This window comes from Malurus melanocephalus, unplaced genomic scaffold (assembly GCF_030028575.1).
Source record: "Malurus melanocephalus ecotype Western Australia unplaced genomic scaffold, MMel_1.1 scaffold_96, whole genome shotgun sequence".
NCBI classification, from domain to species: domain Eukaryota; kingdom Metazoa; phylum Chordata; class Aves; order Passeriformes; family Maluridae; genus Malurus; species Malurus melanocephalus.
This window is the reverse complement of record NW_026623328.1, coordinates 1,131,396-1,152,931: the sequence shown is the minus strand read 5'-3', so window position 1 is coordinate 1,152,931 and position 21,536 is coordinate 1,131,396. Positions and strand designations below refer to the sequence as shown.

The window sequence follows — 21,536 nt, the reverse complement described above, 5'->3', positions numbered from 1 at the left end:
AGCAAATTAAGCCTTTATTTCATCAAAATTAAAAAAAAAATTAAAAAATCAAAATTTAAAAAAAAAATCCTCCTACTCACACTGGAGAAGCTTTATATCTATTAGGAGTTCCAGAGTCAGAAGAATCACCACCAATACTACACAGGCTACCAGGAAACTGTTGAGACTTGCACTGAGCAAAAATACCTGCCACACAGCTGCTCGTCTCCCACAGCACGGTTTTAGCCAGTTAGATCTAAAGAAATAAAATTAAGGGGAAAACAAGAAAGGAAAAGAAGTGAAAAAGGAAAAGAGCTAAAGAGCAGTGAACTCAAAATTGTAAGTTCTGCTGTTACGGATACACTCAGCAAYAATGCACAAAGACTTTGCAAACTTCACTTTCACTGGTTTCTTTACCAAGAAAAATGTAAGAAAAACCTCCGTCCTGGGACGTCCCCAGCTCTGGGTGTCCTGGTGTCTGAGTGCCTTCACCATACTGAGTCATGCAGCCCTGATTATCACACACRCATTTCTGCTTTCTTCCTGTCTCACTAGTCCTCTTATTTTGTGCTCTTATTTTGACATACATGCTGCATTCATTTATCTGTGAGTACCAAGGCATAGCAGGACTCTGCTATTTAGAAGTTAATGACTTTTTTWAAAGCATTTCTCTGCTGCTGAATTTTCTGGTCATGTAACTTTATCCCTGCTCTATGAGACAGATCTGACAAGGGCTGCCAAATTTGGTTTGCAACAATCAGCCCATGACATCATGGAAAAGAACAGTAGGAATCTGGAAAATACCAAAGAATAAGCTCAGCAACTCCACAGCTACACTTTAAAGTAGCAAAGGTACGCAGCCTGGCAAGGTGTCAAGCCTCTGGCCAAGGCTCTCTCGCCTGGCTATTTGTCCAACTCTCATCAATCTGTTTGTGGATCAGGCCAAAAAAATCACCTTGCCAGAGTTTGGGGGACAGCATGCACCAGGGATTGCTCCCAAACCCCTTTTCAGAGGGAGAATAAAGTTTAGGCAGGATGCAGAAAGGTGTGAGGAGGCTGTGAGGACCAGAACTCTGGAAGGAAGTCGATGAAGGAGTAAATGTTGCACTACATTTTGCTAATGCAGATACACATCTACAAGTGGGGTGTTAAGAATACTTTTGTTCTTTTAAAAGCATTGGTAATAGGAATAACAATAGCATAGACTTCAGATGCATAAAGCTCATCCTGATACGTTTTACCTCCTAACTGCATCCCCTCAATGTCACTTTGATGCACCATCACATCATTGCTCATCAGTGCTCTGCAGTGTTCCTGTACTGGCTCACCTCAGAAAGTTTGGATGGGATGGTTGCCTGGCACTTCAGATTTTCAAAGCACTGTAAATACACATTAGGTAATGAACAGCTGACATGATTTATTAACTAGGCTTTAAAAAGCTGCAAGTGTGGTGCAGTAACTCCAGTGTCTGACTACAATATCAACACACAGAAATCAGAGGTGTACAAGAAGACATGATGATACTGATCGATTCCTAATAAACAGCTCTAGACTCAATAACTCATGTTATAATCAAACACTTGGAAAAACATCACAAAATGTTCTCTAACACACTCACAAATGAGGGAGAAAGTGATGCCAAGCAGTGCTCAGAGACTTGACACTTTCAAGCAGCTTCTCAGAATTAAGCATATCAACACTTGTAGTCAGATTGCCTGATTGCCTGACTGTAAAAGACCTCCTCAAYTGACTCTCAAAGCTTCAGAGAAGATTTGACAAGTGTTACTATCAAGAACTTGCCCTTAGGTTAGACTTCATTATGGCTCTAGCCTGAATACAGAATGCACCAGATTTTAAATAGGTTGTTTTAAAACATTAAGCATAAAAAGGGCATTGGGATAGGGCCTTTCTGYCAACTTGATCTTCTGATGAATTTTATTTCACATTTTTTCGAAAGAGGATAACTTGCTCTTAATGCAACTATGATTTGGGCTTAGGGCTGGGTTTTTTTAGATATTTCTAGAAACAATGAGGGCGGATGGCTCTGTTTAAACAGAACAGGTTTTAGCTCTATTTATCTGCTTGCATTTATCTTCCCTTTTCCAAAAGAGCCTTTATGCCAGTATTTTAATATTGCAGGGCAGCTTYTCCTATTCACAGAATCATCAGTAGAGGGCCCAATTACCTGCCTTGAAAAGCTCTASATAGTCAAGATTTTCAAATATACCAAACACATTAGTAAGAATATATCAACCATACTTGCCACAGTACAATACTTGCCATGATAGTTGTTACTCAAGCTATTAATTACTTACAGAATGTTAGTAACATGGAGTTATTGTCTGTTCAGTATTATTATTCAATACTGACAACAGTAAAAAGCTTCTGAATGAAACTATCAGTTTACAGTTGGAAAAAACAAGCAGCTTAAGAGGTCAAGAACAGTTCACCTGCACATTTCCACCTGTATCACACTCATAAAATATATAAATTGATTTCAAATACACAAAAGTATTTGAAATTTAAGCACTGAAGAACCACCTTCAGTTCTGTATCCTGACTTAYTACACCAAGGTGAGGTGTTAAACACTTGGCCTGTGCACAGACACTGAGCAGCACCTGCACATCACTGTCTACAGGCTGACATGTCAACCCCAATGACTCCTAATACACAAATCTCATTATCTCTTCAGCCCTGTAACCTGTTTTAGCACAGTACTATCTTAGCCTTCTAATGTGAAAGGGCTCATCCATTCAACAGATGAGAAATCTGGAGAAAAACAATCCCCTACCAGAATTACTGTGGGTTTAAACTTACCTTCCAAATTCTGGCCATTTCACACATGACACTGCAAAACTACACTTAAAATTTTAAGCTCAGATTAGAAAATCAGCTATAGAGAATTTTCAAAAAACCTTACAAACCAAAACATAACTTATGCAGTTCATAAATTTATGAACAGATTTCATAGTAACCATAGACAAGTAAAAGACCTTTCTCCCTCACTTCAGACACAAACCCCTAAACGAAACAAAAAACCAAATCACCAAAACCCTACGAACTAGTAAAAAAGTCCTGTATTTTGTTCAGAGAACAAGCACACATTCCATTGATGTCCAGACTGTGTTTGCTTGAACTCTCAGACAAGTATGACTCAGGAAAACTTTCCTGGGTGACTTCAAACAGGTTCATAAAGGATCTCAGCTACTTCGTCTCTACAACAGAAATAGTATTTATCTTTCTTGCAACGCCTGGATGAAGTAAAAGAATTTACTAGCATGGGAATTTGTTACTTGATAGCGAATTGGGCTGTAAAGTTTTGTTCTGAGACATTAAAATATATTTAGTGGAATTTTACCAGGGGTAATTCTTTTTAAAGATACTTTCACACATGGCTTTGTGCATAACCAATCTGTCATCATCCTGTTAGCCTTACTAATAAACAGCTTGGAAAAAAAGAACATAAGGCAAAACTGGGAAAGGTTGAACATATTTATGTGGTAAGGAACCACTACAAACAATTTTTTCAAGCTGTTAACAGCTGTCACTGTTTCTATTTTCTGGTCTTGTAAACAAATATGCCAAAATCTGCATTATACCTTACCCTGTCTTTTTTTCCTTTCTTTTGGCTAAACAGCAAGTGTTTGCACCTCACAAGATGGTTATGATCAGAAAACAGAAGGATGGATGAGATCCAAATTGCCATCTGAAGGAGTAGAAAGGCCATGGTCAGGAAGTGACAGGAACACAGGCTAAATAACAATACAAAATCTGGCTGAGACAACACAGACAGCAGAGCCTCACAGTAGGCTGCAGGGAGCAGCTGGAGGCCTTGAGCAACTAACTCCAAGGAACARACAAAGCTCTGCACCCCTTTTCTGGACTTCTACAAGCTTGGTTTAACTACAGAAGTTTAACTATTGAGAACAYCCTCATCTTTTTTCCCCCTAAAACTTGTGCTATTTCAAACCTCATAGCATTTCTTGGAAGACTCCTGCAAAAGACTCCTGCAAAACTCTGCTGCTCAAATGGCAAGAAAGATTCCCCCAGTTTGCTCCCCAAACTCACACATGGCCAGTTTACACACACTCATTCCTGTGCCAATATTATTCTTTAGCTTGATCAGTTCTCCCCAGCTGGCATTTTGTCCATGATGCATTATACACAGTAATGGAAGCCATTCGTGTAATTTAATTAAAGCCTGTGCTTTTTGTAGAATACACAATCCGTTTCTGTAACTATCCTAGCAGCCTCTTCTGCATGTGAATACAGACAACTGGAGCGCTACATAATATTTTGGAATAGGCTTAATTAATTACATGAATGCTTCCCAGCTCTATTAGAAGTACTTGAAGCTTTCTAGGATCATTTGTGCCTTCTTTATAGGAGCATATCACACCATTTGCTCACAGACATTCCTGTGATTACCTGGCCTTTTACTACTCTCACTAGAAAATTGCTTATTAGATTTTTCCTTTCTGTGCTAAGATCTGTAGTGAAGTATTAACATCAGCCTCAAAAACACCCTTTAGGAAACCTAAGAACAGCCATAATAGAAAATACTGAACAAAGGCTTGGCATCCTTGTCTTCAGCAGTGGCCTTGAGCACAAGTCTCAAGATGACTAAGAGCATAGCAAACATACAAATACTTTCCCTTAACATTCTCACAGCATCCAACTATTTTCCATTTGGTCACTTCCTGAAGCAGATGTGCTTTCTCAATTGTACTTAGTAACCTCCAATGAATTTCTCTTCCACAAACTTGTCCAATCTCTGTGTGGAGGGATAAGCTACTCACAGCCACATGTCCTTCAGAAAGTAGCTTCAGGCATCTACTGCTCCCTGTGCCAAGAGCAAACTCTTTTTGTTTCTTTGGAACTGGGCCTTAATCTATTAATGTACCTTAGAGACTGTATTGGGAGGGGGTGTGTGGATGTCAAGACTTATTTTAACCTCTCTGTGTCACAGACTTTGTAATATCAATCAAATCTCAGTCAGCCTGCTCTTTTCCAGACTGAGGAGTCCTATTTTACATAGTAATCTCTGATGGAAGCTGTATCACATCTTTGATCACAGTTTTCCTTTGATTGTTTTCCAGTTCTTTGATATCTACCATATCCTTTTTGACAGGGACCAGAACTGCACTCGTGTTCAAGACATGGGCAAAGCTTGGATATACAGAGGCATGACAACAGCCTCTCTTTTATTCTCTGCTCCTTTGCCTTAGCAATCCTAAGATCTGACTGGCTTTTAGACTGCTGCTCAGCATTTAGTTGAYTTTTTTAGACTTGCCTTCCAGACAAATATTCCTCTTTTCCACATTTCCCCTTTGTGTTATTGCTTATCCTGAAAAAAAGATCTCATTTTTTCCACCAAGCCATATCTTCCCCAACTTAGACAATTAATTCCAGTGTCAAGTCAGACAAATTAGGCCCATGTCATTTCCAGCCTCCAATAAAGAGCTTTGCAAACTCTTGCAAACAGAGTGATCTGTGGGCTACAACTGCTACCTTTCTACTCACAAAAACTACCTGAGAAAAGCAAGTTCAGATGGAAAAATACAGAAAGTTCTCCAAACTGAAAAAGTCTTAAAATTGGTGAGCTAGAAAATTAATTCTTTGTCTTACTTACGGTGCTGCTCTATCACTTGATAAAAGACACGGGAGGGGCATGCTCAAAGGACTTAGGTACTAGGATAAACACAGTAATGAGCTATTCTGGAAAACAAAATTTACAAAAATAAACACTTAAAAGGCTGCGCACAGAAACAGAAATTTATAAATTGCTGAACGCCCCTACAACAGAGCCCAAAATGTCATGTTTTCTCTAGTGAAGAGCTGGGCACCTCACAGGTTCTGTTGAGCTGAATGCTCATTTTCTGCTGCAGTGCAGGTCTGTTTTGGACCACAGCACGAAGAGTAGCAGTGATAAAGCACTGCACAAACAACAGATCAGCACTACAGTCTCATTCACTGTACCCACATGTTAGGATTTTGCACCATCTTTCTGGATTCAGACTATGACTGGCAGCTAAAACTAAATTCCAAGTCATTTTTGTGACAAGGAGCTTGCTCACTACACGAAATAGTTGTGCCCCCCAAAACCTTTGCACTTTTTCTGGGGCTTGAACGTCATTACCCACCGTGTATCCAGGATCTACATTGAGGTGCACAAACCCATTCAGAAAAGGGACTATTTTTAATTATGCCACCAGATAAAGACAATAAAAGCAGAAAACAAGAAATGTGAGAGCTTGATCTAGTCTAGTTCTTTTAGTTAAAGAACCTTTAAGCCTTGTAGAAAGCACAAGTAAAATATCTCCAGAAGATCAAAGTAATATCTGAAAGGAACARWCATTTTTTTTTTTYCCCAGGAYGGGTGAATACMTCMACCAGCAAARTCTTGCAACCAGTTTAAAATGAGAGCTCACAACACTTCCCTGTGTTAATTTCTCCACCCCTGTAAATCTCTGCTCAGTTTTGGCTCCCCTTCCTTTCTCTGTCTCTCCTTATGGTTTTTTTTCTTCAGATATTCCTATTGTTTAATGCACTTTCTAGCTGTGACCAAACCAATCTAAGGCTATGAACAGATGATCATAAATTATTAAATTACAACAGCATGACTATTTACAGCTAATGTCAAATGAGTCACATTAACTGTGTGAACTCAGAAACTTTACAGCTTTTGATGTAAAACAAAGTATTTGAAAACACCTACATATTTCAAATTTGTTTAACATTAAAACTCAGGAGCAGCATTTTAAAACACATGCAACAAATAATTTCAAAGTTGGTGTGAATCTCTCCCTCTTTCTCAACCCCTGAGAGAGGCTCACAGTTGCACTGCAGACTGCATTTTATTGTGTGAATATGCAGACAGACAATCTGTAATTTTTTAACTAATTTATTGTGATTGACACCTCCTAACTGGAACATACAGAAAATATAGGAAGGAGAGCTTTTCCCTATCCATGTACTACTTTCTGAATGTTGTCAATTTTTCNAAGACTCCTGCAAAACTCTGCTGCTCAAATGGCAAGAAAGATTCCCCCAGTTTGCTCCCCAAACTCACACATGGCCAGTTTACACACACTCATTCCTGTGCCAATATTATTCTTTAGCTTGATCAGTTCTCCCCAGCTGGCATTTTGTCCATGATGCATTATACACAGTAATGGAAGCCATTCGTGTAATTTAATTAAAGCCTGTGCTTTTTGTAGAATACACAATCCGTTTCTGTAACTATCCTAGCAGCCTCTTCTGCATGTGAATACAGACAACTGGAGCGCTACATAATATTTTGGAATAGGCTTAATTAATTACATGAATGCTTCCCAGCTCTATTAGAAGTACTTGAAGCTTTCTAGGATCATTTGTGCCTTCTTTATAGGAGCATATCACACCATTTGCTCACAGACATTCCTGTGATTACCTGGCCTTTTACTACTCTCACTAGAAAATTGCTTATTAGATTTTTCCTTTCTGTGCTAAGATCTGTAGTGAAGTATTAACATCAGCCTCAAAAACACCCTTTAGGAAACCTAAGAACAGCCATAATAGAAAATACTGAACAAAGGCTTGGCATCCTTGTCTTCAGCAGTGGCCTTGAGCACAAGTCTCAAGATGACTAAGAGCATAGCAAACATACAAATACTTTCCCTTAACATTCTCACAGCATCCAACTATTTTCCATTTGGTCACTTCCTGAAGCAGATGTGCTTTCTCAATTGTACTTAGTAACCTCCAATGAATTTCTCTTCCACAAACTTGTCCAATCTCTGTGTGGAGGGATAAGCTACTCACAGCCACATGTCCTTCAGAAAGTAGCTTCAGGCATCTACTGCTCCCTGTGCCAAGAGCAAACTCTTTTTGTTTCTTTGGAACTGGGCCTTAATCTATTAATGTACCTTAGAGACTGTATTGGGAGGGGGTGTGTGGATGTCAAGACTTATTTTAACCTCTCTGTGTCACAGACTTTGTAATATCAATCAAATCTCAGTCAGCCTGCTCTTTTCCAGACTGAGGAGTCCTATTTTACATAGTAATCTCTGATGGAAGCTGTATCACATCTTTGATCACAGTTTTCCTTTGATTGTTTTCCAGTTCTTTGATATCTACCATATCCTTTTTGACAGGGACCAGAACTGCACTCGTGTTCAAGACATGGGCAAAGCTTGGATATACAGAGGCATGACAACAGCCTCTCTTTTATTCTCTGCTCCTTTGCCTTAGCAATCCTAAGATCTGACTGGCTTTTAGACTGCTGCTCAGCATTTAGTTGACTTTTTTAGACTTGCCTTCCAGACAAATATTCCTCTTTTCCACATTTCCCCTTTGTGTTATTGCTTATCCTGAAAAAAAGATCTCATTTTTTCCACCAAGCCATATCTTCCCCAACTTAGACAATTAATTCCAGTGTCAAGTCAGACAAATTAGGCCCATGTCATTTCCAGCCTCCAATAAAGAGCTTTGCAAACTCTTGCAAACAGAGTGATCTGTGGGCTACAACTGCTACCTTTCTRCTCACAAAAACTACCTGAGAAAAGCAAGTTCAGATGGAAAAATACAGAAAGTTCTCCAAACTGAAAAAGTCTTAAAATTGGTGAGCTAGAAAATTAATTCTTTGTCTTACTTACGGTGCTGCTCTATCACTTGATAAAAGACACGGGAGGGGCATGCTCAAAGGACTTAGGTACTAGGATAAACACAGTAATGAGCTATTCTGGAAAACAAAATTTACAAAAATAAACACTTAAAAGGCTGCGCACAGAAATAGAAATTTCTAAATTGCTAAACGCCCCTACAACACAGCCCAAAATGTCATGTTTTCTCTAGTGAAGAGCTGGGCACCTCACAGGTTCTGTTGAGCTGAATGCTCATTTTCTGCTGCAGTGCAGGTCTGTTTTGGACCACAGCACGAAGAGTAGCAGTGATAAAGCACTGCACAAACAACAGATCAGCACTACAGTCTCATTCACTGTACCCACATGTTAGGATTTTGCACCATCTTTCTGGATTCAGACTATRACTGGCAGCTAAAACTAAATTCCAAGTCATTTTTGTGACAAGGAGCTTGCTCACTACACGAAATAGTTGTGCCCCCCAAAACCTTTGCACTTTTTCTGGGGCTTGAACGTCATTACCCACCGTGTATCCAGGATCTACATTGAGGTGCACAAACCCATTCAGAAAAGGGACTATTTTTAATTATGCCACCAGATAATGACAAGAAAAGCAGAAAACAAGAAATGTGAGARCTTGATCTAGTCTAGTTCTTTTAGTTAAAGCACCTTTAAGCCTTATAGAAAGTACAAGTAAAACATCTCCAGAAGATCAAAGTAATATCTGAAAGGAACAGACATTTTTTTTTTTCCCCAGGACGGGTGAATACATCAACCAGCAAAGTCTTGCAACCAGTTTAAAATGAGAGCTCACAACACTTCCCTGTGTTAATTTCTCCATCCCTGTAAATCTCTGCTCAGTTTTGGCTCCCCTTCCTTTCTCTCTCTCTCCTTACCGTTTTCTTTCTTCAGATATTCCTACTGTTTAATGCACTTTCTAGCTGTGACCAAACCAATCTAAGGCTATGAACAGATGATCATAAATTATTAAATTACAACAGCATGACTATTTACAGCTAATGTCAAATGAGTCACATTAACTGTGTGAACTCAGAAACTTTACAGCTTTTGATGTAAAACAAAGTATTTGAAAACACCTACATATTTCAAATTTGTTTAACATTAAAACTCAGGAGCTGCATTTTAAAACACATACAACAAATAATTTCAAAGTTGGTGTGAATCTCTCCCTCTTTCTCAACCCCTGAGAGAGGCTCACAGTTGCACTGCAGACTGCATTTTATTGTGTGAATATGCAGACAGACAATCTGTAATTTTTTAACTAATTTATTGTGATTGACACCTCCTAACTGGAACATACAGAAAATATAGGAAGGAGAGCTTTTCCCTATCCATGTACTACTTTCTGAATGTTGTCAATTTTTCTGCTATTCTCCATCACTTTTATTGGACATTAATACAAAAAAAAAAAAAAAAAAAAAAAAAAAACAGAAGAGAGAAACATTTTTTTGAAAAATAGAATATTTGATTGGAAAAAAAGAAATTAAGAGCGGCACTTAGAGCAATGTTAATATTTAAAATTTTTCTCACCTTTCTGCGTGGTTAGTCTCCTCAAAGAAACATCTACAGACTGCTTTCATGCAAATTGAGTTCAATGCAGTCACAGCCTCTCCAGTAAATTCAGACACAAAGTAAACTGGCAACCCAACTGCTGCAAGGTTGTGCTTTTTTAATGTGAGCATCACCCAGGTATCTTAGAGGTGTACACCAGGTGCTCTCTTGGCATCCAAGGCAGGTTTCTGGGAGGAGTTCAATTCTCATAGATATATCTCCAGCCTACACCTCAACCCTTTCTGCAGTGTCTAAGAATGGAGYACTGTGCACAGCAGCAGCAGCACCCAAGGATGACTCTAACAGGGAACTGCGGCACAGATCAATGGGACCAGTAAATAATGAACATCACTCTATTGGTTCTGAGAACCAAGCTTCCTATAGTAACAAGAAACAGTACCTTCTTCCCAAAGAGYAAGGGATTTTTTAAGTAGAGGCCACTGTAGTCACATAATACTCAAAACGCTTTAGTCCCAAATTGTTGCTGTTTACCAGAAAACTTCCTYTTTCTGAAGAGTAGAACCATAGCTCTGTCAACACCAGGCACATCAGCCTAACTGCAGCCAGGAAGCACAACAGCTGCAGAAATTCCTCCTATCCCACRTGGGGTAGCCACACATCCCCTACTCCTCATCACTGCAAGGACAACGACAATGCTGGCTCACCCTCATGACTTGYAATGAGAATATTTGCAATGCAGATTCTGTCCAACTGAACCAACTTCCATAATGGAAATMTCTTTATCTTCCCTATATGAGAAGTCTACAGAGGGAGAAGAACTTCTGCTCAAYCCACATTAGAAGACAACACATTTTGTGTTTTCTTTGAGGGTTTCACGTAGAGTGGAAAGGCTTTTCTGGCCTGATTACCCTTTCACTACTTACAGGTGTACATGAGGGACAGGCTTAATGTGCCTCTAATCTGCAATCCTTTCTTTGGTGCTTAGCACAGGGATCARCATTGTCATCTAAATTTCTGACAAAACCAGCTCAAACAAATTTTGTCCACAAAACTCCTCCAACAACACTGACAGCCAGGAACTGACTGCCCTGAGAATTTGATATGAAAAAGCAAAGCCCCATCAAGCTGCACAAAGACTTTTATTCCAGTATTAAAGCATAGGAATGTCAACTTGCGTATGTTCTGTCTAACAAGTTAAAGACAGACCATAATTTTCTTTCTTTTTCCTTCTCTTTTTTTCATTTCTTGTGAGAGGGGTAGCTAGTCTGATGCGTCTGAGAGTTTCCAGGCACAGGAAGAGGGTTATTGACCCACCTATTTCTGACTGCTAATTAATATTGGGATTATCAACGGAAACATTCCCTCAGATGAAACAAAAAGCTCCCCTAGTAAGTAACCAGGTCAAATTTGTTCTTGGACCCGAAACACCTTGTAACCTTAAAGAACGCAGAGGAAAGCTTTGTGTGCACTTTGGGGTGCACACAACATTAAATCAGGAGGCTCCTTTCTTGCTCCTTTACTCATCTCTAGTTTGCTGTCTCTTGCTGCTCCATGCAAGGAAATGGAGACTTACAGTAATCAGGAACTAGTGACCGTGGACAATTATGTTGTCCAACAAAGTTGTGGAAGATGCACTTTGTAACAACCACTCACTCTTGCCAAGCACAGGGATGTGCCAGAGCCTTGCAATTAGGATGCCTACAAGTTGCCTAGACCAGCTGCAGATCGAGAACAGAGCCACACACAAAACATGCAGGTCCATGTCCTCCCCACATCACTCTCTTTGCATATAAGGGAGATGTGGCTGCCAGTTCCAGCACCAAACTGATCTGACCCACCCKACCTCCTTCTCACTTGATTTGATGCCAGTCACAACTAACAAGGCCATGGGAAAGAAATCACACCACATTCATAAAACCAGACATATTCCCAACCAAGCCAGGAGGTGGCACAGGGATAGTATTTTATTCCTGCTGCTGGGCTTCTGAAGTTCAGCTCTGCTCCTAGATTTCCCAGGGCATCAGTTGTCATGAATGCTTCCGAAAGGAAGAAGCCACCATTCCCACAAGGCAGCTGAACATACTCAACCAAAACACATTGGGATGTCCAAATTTAAGCTTTGAACTTTCGTCAGAGAATGCACTCTAMAGCTGGGAGGTCTGGATGGCACCTGCTTATTTCTATTCAAACTGACAAAGCCACAAAAGAAAACTGTGCTGAGAAAGAGGAATGGCAAAGCCTATTTCCATGCTTAGGACTGCAAAGCTGCTCAAATGGTTACAGTAAGAGATCTGTGCCCTTTGGCACAGTGAAGAATTCAGTTTCAGATCATAAAAATCTATAAAAATGCATCTTTGAACTAAACCAGTATTGACTCAGCACMAAAATAGCCTGAGGGTTACACCTGCATACTCAAATTAATTTTCAAGTGCCTCTTTTGCTATGCAGGGTATTTTATGTTRCAGTTGTACCGTACTTATATAACCTACTCGAAATGTATTTCCCCTTGTTTGGAGTAACAACTTTTTGGAGATGTCTCATAAAGTCCAATTTGGAAAGAAATTAAAGGCAAGAGCCTTCCCCACATCTTTCTTCCTGACTATCGTACAGAATACCTGCTGAGCCGAGATCAAGCAGGTCTCTGCTGATTACAGAGCACAGGTTAAAATGCACTGAGCTGTTAATAAAAGGAGGCTTACATAAAGCCTTTTAAAGTCTTCAGCAGTGAGCATTCTGTATGGCTTACTGGGAGTGCCTTCACAGGACCTTACTGACAGTGGAGGCAGAATGTGTCCAGTGTGACACACAGGGAACAGCAGCCACAGAACCAGGGAGGGCAGGCACCAGCACTCACCTCATCTCTGCCCTGAGGGATGTTAAATACAGTGCTGCCATTCCTGACAAATGCATCTTCTTGAAGACATCCAGCAATTGGACCTATTTTCCCCTCCTTCCCATACACACCAGCAGTCTACCCCAGCACTTTGCTGCCCTCACTATCCTCTGCTGCAATTCAAGCTTTTTACTTCTTGTCCTAAACATCATGGAGATCAATAACAGGCTGTTCCCTTCTTCACTGAAGTCTCTTAGAAGCTCCCCCCAAAGTCTCTTCTTCATGTGAAACACAGTTATTTCAATCAGTACTCCACAGCAGGTTTTTGGAGCCTCTAATCATTCTCACTGCCTTCCTCTGGATTCTCTCCAGTTGACCCAAATCTTTCATAAAGAATTTAGTACAGCAGTCCACCTACAGCCACTTCAAGCCTGAACCAGGCATAAGGATGACTTCTAATGTCCTGTAGGACAAMAATGCTACATAATCTGACCTGGGCTATGTTTGGGCAAATGCTATGAACTGATGAAGATCTTTTATTCCAGTGAAACTGAAACCACCACTCTACAGAAACAGGAGTGGGATAGATATACTATATACATTATCGAAGACAGCATTCTTACATAAGCAAACTACACAATTCAAATTACTGCTGACAAATACACTGTCCTGGAATTAGCAGTACTATGCTATTATCTCTCAGTCAGGACCTGTACAACTATGTACAAGTAGCACAGCAGTCAACCCTCTGTCTTCCKGAAACACCTTTCTCAAAGAGCTTTCACCAGACCATTCTGCTTGTCTGACCAGCTAGATGTTTCACCTAGTTTTTCCTGAGATAAGGCTTCCACACTGTGGTCAAACAGTAGCTAGGAACCACTTAAAATGATAAAGAGCCCTAAATCAGCCTAGATTAGTCATATTAGAAAAAGTCACTTCCATCCTGTGACAATGATTTTACAAAGAGYTTGAGGACAACCAGCTGCACTTCTCCAGTTTAATGTTTCCTATTTTACAGGCCATGAAACTCCTGTAACCTAAAACTACACAAAACTCTGCCCTTTGTACTTACCCTTCTCTTTGGTACTCCTCATCCAGGTTTGACAAAAGCTGGGACCCAGCCACAGACAGATCAAGTGCAGCTAAAGGTAGATCTCGATAAGCAAAATTAACAAGCTGTACAGGAGCAATGCTTTTGGTCTCTTCTTCCACTTGTTGGGAAATGATCTCAACTTCCGAAACACCACCTTCAATTGTAGGCCTGAAAATGTAATAAACACATGTATACACATAGAGAAATAGAAATATTTAAATGATAAAGTAAGTAAAAGTAAAGTTAGAGACAAGACTTCACAGATTCCTAAAGAGCCAGTAACTTCAGGCCTGTGCAAGGCCATTGAGAGAGGTGTCATCACAGAGGAGACAGATCAAATCTCTCCAAACTTTAGTAGAWCTCACTGTAATCAACAGAAACCTCACAAAGGAGAACAGCATTTCACTCTGCTAAATCTGCTTCAAAAGGACTAAATATAAATGGCTGTTATAAATAAACAAATACAGAAAAAACGCATGAACCCAAAAGGAAAATATTTATGCAAAACAGAAAGAAGGCATGTAACTATGCCAATTATAGACTTGCTGCTTTGTAAGTTAGATAGGTGACCAATAAACACTTAGATGTATTAATTATTATATACAAATAAACTATTAATTAATAGTTGCAATTTGACCCCTCTTCCACTCCAGATTTGAATACTGATTCAAATAGTTTTGATGGATGGCACCTTTGTTATATTTAACTAGAAAGGATCATTCTGTTACAAGTTATTTCAAAATAGTTCTGAAAGGGAACAATGATTCAGAAGAATTATGGCCTCCTCCATAAAGATTATCTTAACTAACCTTATGTACAGCTGTAAATCTGTATGTAAATCTGACAGACTCTTATAGCAACCCACCAACACTAATGGAAACTCCACACAGCTAAAAACAGTCTGACAATGTGTATGTCTCCCACATTTATAACACGATACTGCTTCTGTAGGAATTTTGTCAGCTACCATTACTCAGTGCACGMACAGGATGACTTGGCTGTAGGACACAGCTGCATGGCAAGGGCTGATCTSTGCAGCTCCCAGCAAAGCTGCTTGCCCTGTTTGATTCCAAGTAGGTGCAAGCACAAATTTCTCCAGCTTTCTTCCAGGGGAGCCTGGTAACTTTACAAGAACTCTCAGGATATTCTCAGAGCATTTCAATAGCAGGTGTGAAGATACTCTTCTTCCACAGGAATATAATTTAAAAGTTCATAGCACTCTTGACTATGTTACTTTGCAGTGTTACTTGACTGCAAAAATTGCATTGGTAATATCATTTTAAAGAAGCTTATTAAAATATTCAAGCAATCTGATTAGCAGTTTCTATTTTCCCCCACAGAAAATATGAGAATACTTTAGAAGACCACTTAACTGGTGTATCTAAGGATAAGGATATAATTTAAGGATGTGGGTGAAAGAACTAGAATTTCATGTTGAAAGTTTCCATTGGTCAGAGTCTCACTATTTGACTAATTCTTTCAGATGGAAGACATTACTCTTTAATTAAAAGGAGCAAACTGCTGCCAGAATTACCCAAGAAAGTAAAATGCTGTTAYATGTAGAGTATTTGGCAGGGAAAGGCTGCAGCTGTGGCAGAAAGAGGAGGTAAAAGGAAGCACTATTTGAACAACCTAAAGGCTTTTATTTTATTCATGTGTAACTAATGATGGAAAGTAATGAGATTCTTTAATTTCCAASAGAACTGTATTCCTCTGTAAACAATCTGAAATCAGAAACCCAGAGGTAAAAGCTAATTTTAGCAGGTACTTTCTTTCATTTTCACCTTTAGTGCCATCCTGTGGACACTTACCTTTATAAATGCAAGCTGGTTCAGTTTTGCATGAAAGAGCATACAATGATCCAATTTCCAGTATTATAAAGGAAAAAGGAAATGGGTCAGTGCAACCTTCCCTCCCTCAACAGTATTGAATTTCTGTATTGTTAGACAGACTAAATGACAGACACAGACTGATTTTATTGAAAAGATAAAACAAACATACTAGTGCTGGGAGACAGCTTTGGTGGCAGGAAAAAAAAAAGATACACAGATCTGAAAATAATGTAACATTGTAGTTTTCAGCCACTGCTGTTGTAACACATCAGACGTGCTTACAGTACCATTCATGTTTTTTCTGCTAATTCATACTCTTTAGACAAATAAAAATCTTCTTGAAGTCACAACATCATTCTCCAGGTAGTGCCTGTTCCCCTTCATTTACAGTAACTTGTATCACATGGTACTTACTGAGGATTGGTCATGTTGGAGCTGCAACCAAATCAGCAATGGTTCCAATCTTTAACTATTGCCAGCTGCTCTGCATGAAAGTTCTAGCCTTGCAGGATTASGTCTCTGCAGAAGCAAAACAAAGTTATCTAAAATACAGCTGAAAGAAATACAAAGGGCTACAGTGACTTCTGTTATGCTGTAAGTGTGTTTAATAGTTTAATTCCCCCCATGACTCTTTTTCAAAGTGTTTTTATTCCAAGTTAATTCCTCCATATGGAAGGAATGCTGTGAAATTACAGTGCATTTACTTTCACACATAAACACATAATTCTGTAAGAACACAGGTCTTGTTTTAAACCACTAGATTGTTAAGGAAGATAACCAAGATCGGAGGGGGARGTGGATTTTTCAAAGAAAGCTCATGGCATCAGGAGCGTAAATTCTATTGGAAGCCAATTTTTAACAACTTTTTATRCATTATAAAGATGAGCATTAACTTTGCCAATGAAGTTCGGGGGTTTATTCTCCATTTTCGAGTTTGAACTGTTCTTGACTCCCTTTGCCACCTTAGGAAATCTCTTCCAAAAATTAATTCATGCTGTAGAACATTCTAGGTGAGCTGTTATCAGGATACTAYTCTGATCAACAAAACCCTGTAAAACATTTGGAAAGGGCAAAATCTCCACTTGTGTTGTACCTGGAGCAATGCATGGCCACCAGAGCAGAAGAGAACAAGCCTGTGAGAATGAAAMCTACTGATACACAGGTTTTGTTAGCAGGAAAAATGAGGAATACCACACAACAAGCAACAACTCTTAAAAATCATGGGAGACTTCGGAAAGCTACTGTGAAGATTGTATCATAAACAATTTTAAAAAGTAACATTAAAAACAAACTCTTATTTAGGTTAAACAGAAATAAGCATTAGCAAATTAGAATTATTTACAATAATGCCAATGATCATGAAAAATACTCTTACACTAAACTTTATACAAGAGTCACGGGCTGAATTGTCAGTCAGTATTTACAGCGGAGACCACAAATGTAACTACAGTAAGATCCTTAACAGACACTTGGTGCAAAAAAAAAAAAAAAATTGAACTTACATCTTTTGTAGAGCCATTTCCAAGGCTTTATTTCATGTTTTGTAATTTTACAAAAATGTAAAACGTAGCCAATGCATTTTTGCATTTTCACATTTTCCAGATAATGTGCCTGGGTATGCAAGAAGAAAAGTTTTGCACTGTGATCACCCTCCTCAGGTAGATAAGTCAGCCAAAAGCAATTTAATTATTTATATAAAGAGGACAACTTTAAAACGAAAGACTGCACATGCTTTAGAAAGACATACACCCTYCATTTATTTACAACCTTGTAATACTTGTAAAGTCAGAGTAAGAAGCAAACTTTTTCAGATAAAGCTTTGCTAATACAGCAGAAACCTGATTTGATATCCATTCAAGTATCAGCTAGAGTCTATTCCCTAGCCTTTGTACTCCTTAAATTATTTTATTTACTGTATCCCTAAGGCAGCAAAATACTAAAACATTTGCCTAAAATTATGAATATTTAAATCACAAAGAACTTTCTAATAGCAATTGTTACACCTACCAGCACAACAAAACTAAAATATAAGACTTAGGCTTATTTTGCAATGTTAGCTCCCTAACATCTCAATTTGAGCTCACATTTTTACAACACAAAAAAACCCCAAACGATTTTGAATGAAAAATTCTACCCAAACCAATTGTCCTTAGCACTCAGCATGAGAAAATGGCCAAGGTATGAGGTACTGTGCACCTGTCTTGTGAGATTGAGGAAATCCAGAATCCTGCCCTATCTGTATTTGCAGGCCTGGAGAATAAAAGGTGATTTAGGAAATGGGAATACGACTGATGGAAACYGGCCTTAGAGGACAGGCAGGCAAGTGTACATATGGAAGCTTCTTAACCTGGTAAAAATCTCACCATTTATTCGGGAGACAGCACAGTGCTGGCAACCCCTACCTCCTTCCCAAAGAGGGTTTAGAAAACAAAGCAGTGACAAAAAATGTACATCTAGATTTTAAGAAATCTTATTTTTTAGATTAATCCTAAAATTCTGAGGGAACTAGCCAGCAACACAAGACATAAATACTAAATATTTGTCCATCCAGAACAGAGTCTCCTTTTCCCCCAAAGCTAGAAGTACATCCACAATCATACAGAGTTACGTTTTACAGCTTAGGCAGTGCTCTGAGCCGTATGTGACCAGTGGCAGCAGCAATAACCAGGCCAGCTCCCTCCTGCTGGAGCCAGCAGCTCTCCAGGTAAAGTCTACTCACCCCAAGGCTGAAGGAGCTGCTGGCAGGAGGGCAGCAGCTCTTCCCACAGTGCTGAAGGCTCCCCAGGGAGCAGAGTCCAGCTCACCACAGCCGCAGGGATCGCTACCATGACACAAGGAGATCACGGCGTGAGATCAGCAGCACCGAGACACCTGCAAGGAAACACAGGGACTCAACTCTCCAAAGGACTCAGTGCAACCAWCCTCAAAGAAAAAGGGGCAAAACGTGAGTAATCTCTGGTAAAAATGACTAATGTGTTCGCTGATCTAATGAATTGGAGGCAACTAGAGTTAGTAAGTGCAATAAGAAGACAAAAAAAATGTAATAGGTTGTGTGTATCTATCTCCCAAATGGATTACTGTGATTCATGTTCTTTACAGGCTTTATGCAAGCAACAGAAATGTATTAATATATACTGGTATTCTGAAAAATCGTATTTTTTACCATCCACTCCACCTCATCTATCTATTTTTAACTTCCTTAAAAACCCCATATTTTCTAGCAACATAAACTACTTGCAACTTCCACATCAAATTTCTTTGCAACTGAAACGTTTCTAAAGGCAGCAGGGATCAGCAGGGGGATTTTATTCTTTTAAACTTCTCTCTTACTTGCATTCCTATAGGATTTTCCTGTAGGTAAAGTGGAATGATGGTGCTCCTCTCCCTGCCGACAGAGATAGGCAGAAGACAAGTTTTGGGTATTCCATCCGTCACCTGAGTGGAAATTTTTCCATACAGCTCTTTCCCCACTTAACCCACTCAATGTCCAGTAGACAAAAAAGCCCCATCTCTCATAGTCTCATCTAATGGAATTACTAACAGGTYCAGGGTTTTTGGCTTTTTTCCCCACTTTGCAGAATTGAGAGCAGGCAGCACACAGGACATGCTAAACTGCCACGTGAGCATGGGCAATACCCATTCCCTGAGAGTTCAGCAATTCCATTTCTTCTATGGWGTGTTTTCCAGGTGAGATGGCTGTAGAAGGAGCACAATTTCCAAAATTTAACAGAAACAGTTTAGAAAGGAGATATGACGGAAAGAACCACCCTACTAGTTTCTAGTGCAAGCTTTCAAGAAGTATAACAACCAGAAACATTCACTGGACTAATTGACATCTTGTATGTACCAAGACAAGAGTCAATCTCACTGATAGTCCAGCTCAAAATGTGTGGGATCACAGTTCAAATATCAGCCAAGCTCATTCAGCTCTTCACCCCTCTGCAGTACTGAAGGAAGTTGTAATCCATTCAACTAAGCTCTTTCTGAGGCAAGACCTTCAAAATGTGTAAAAGTGCTGTCCTTGCCTTCCAAGCCCTTTAGCTTTCCTCTGTTCTCTGCACCTTACTACACATGCCAGTGTTCCCTGAGGCTTCTGCGAGCTGCCCTTGGGTTGATAATGATTTTTTCCCCTCTCCCTGCAGGGAAGGCACTGACAGGCACCTGCTCACAGCTCCTGGGTAGTGCAGGCCGGGCACCAGGGTCAGGTGCTGCACTTGAGCAAAGGTTCCTGCTGCTGYCCTTGCCCAGCACACATCCTGCCCGAGTTACTTTGTTAATGTTTAGATCAACCTTCTATTGTCACTCACCACACCTTGGCTGGAGCTTGTTAATAGAAGATAAAATCCAGCTGAAACAACAAAAWGCATCGAACAGAGTTTGGAAAACACATGCTAAAGCATAGCACATGGTGTACATACACTCTAAGCTAAAAGAAAAACAAAACAAAACTCCAAGAGCAAATAAAAAAAAAAAAATCTATACTCCACTGGTGCACAAAAATGGCTTTTAGCATTGATTTAAGCACAGTCTTACAAAATATGTGTCACAATGCAGTGGGCCCAATTGGGGGTGGGGAGTAGGAAGATGATTTAATTTAAGCCTTTTGCACCAAAGTCCCTACTAACTTGTACCCTATTCAGCTCAGCTGAAGTCAAGACAACATGATTCAGAGCTGTTTGCTGCACTTGCTCATGTTCTGAGGCGTATTATCATGAAGCTGTAAGTTCCTGTACAAAATTCAGATTCTACCTCAAGTATTCAAGTTTGTGTCCTTACAAGGTAGCTACAAAACCAAATTCTGACATGTTCCCCTAACTAAAGATTCTTCCACACAGTCCCCCAACAGCAGCTTGAGACACAGGGACAGGCTCAGAGTTTGCATTCAAAGGAAATGCCACAGGCCCCACCCGAGGAGACATCACTGTGGCTGTGGCTGCAATGGGAGGTTTTGGTATTCTCACCCAGCTCCTGCTCCTTCCTCTACCCACACCCCATCCATTTATTTAAAAAAAAAAAAAAGATGGCTTCCCTGATGAAGGGGTAGGTCATAGTACAGCTCCAAAAATAGTTGTGTCAGCAAAAGTGAGAGTGCAGAACAAGGCACTGTGCACAGCCACAGAAACAAACCACACAAAGCAGAAACACACTTGAGACCAGAAATACCCAAGGACAATGGGCAGAGTCCTGGCCATTGGCAATATTTAACTGGCGCAAACACCCAACATGGAAACACTAAGGAGATTGGAGACAGGGTGCAAAGGAAGAGGGCTTCWGTGGGGGTTTTTCTCCTTCTGTGTGACACTGGAGCTTTTTACTCTGAATCCAGTCCACATCAAGAAACAGAATTTTGCTTCCTTTGTGYGAACAAGTTATGTCTTATTTCAGTCTATAAATTAAAAGCCTTATATAATCTAAAGCTCAAATGCAAATGATGGCTACTCATGYGCCAGCTGGGGAGTCCTAAGGAGGTCAGGGAGTTATTCAGAAAAATAGGAAGAAAAGGAATAACCTGAAATAAGAGTAATAAGAGTAGGGGAAAAACCTAAACAGACATTACCCCAGAAGCTTTCAAAGAGAAAGGGCAAGTGGGATTTAGGGGAACTACATTTAGCTCTTGTGAATTAGCCCAAACAATTTTTTTTGG

At 39.7% G+C, this 21,536-nt stretch overlaps 1 protein-coding gene across 2 annotated transcripts in view; it reads right to left on the bottom strand.

Moving 5' to 3' along the window:
• TMEM266 (transmembrane protein 266) overlaps positions 1-21,536 on the bottom strand; it is an 85,967-nt gene that overhangs the window by 42,798 nt on the left and 21,633 nt on the right. Inside the window, exons 2-6 of one of the 2 annotated variants that reach the window (XM_057368702.1) lie at positions 18,612-18,763; positions 17,395-17,503; positions 16,307-16,411; positions 14,040-14,228; positions 81-235 (exon numbers count right to left, since the gene is read on the bottom strand). In XM_057368702.1, coding sequence (XP_057224685.1) covers positions 81-235; positions 14,040-14,228; positions 16,307-16,320 — 358 coding nt within the window. In that variant the 5' untranslated portion in view covers positions 16,321-16,411; positions 17,395-17,503; positions 18,612-18,763. The remainder of the gene's footprint in view (positions 1-80; positions 236-14,039; positions 14,229-16,306; positions 16,412-17,394; positions 17,504-18,611; positions 18,764-21,536) is intronic. The other variant, XM_057368703.1, reaches the window with a different exon arrangement.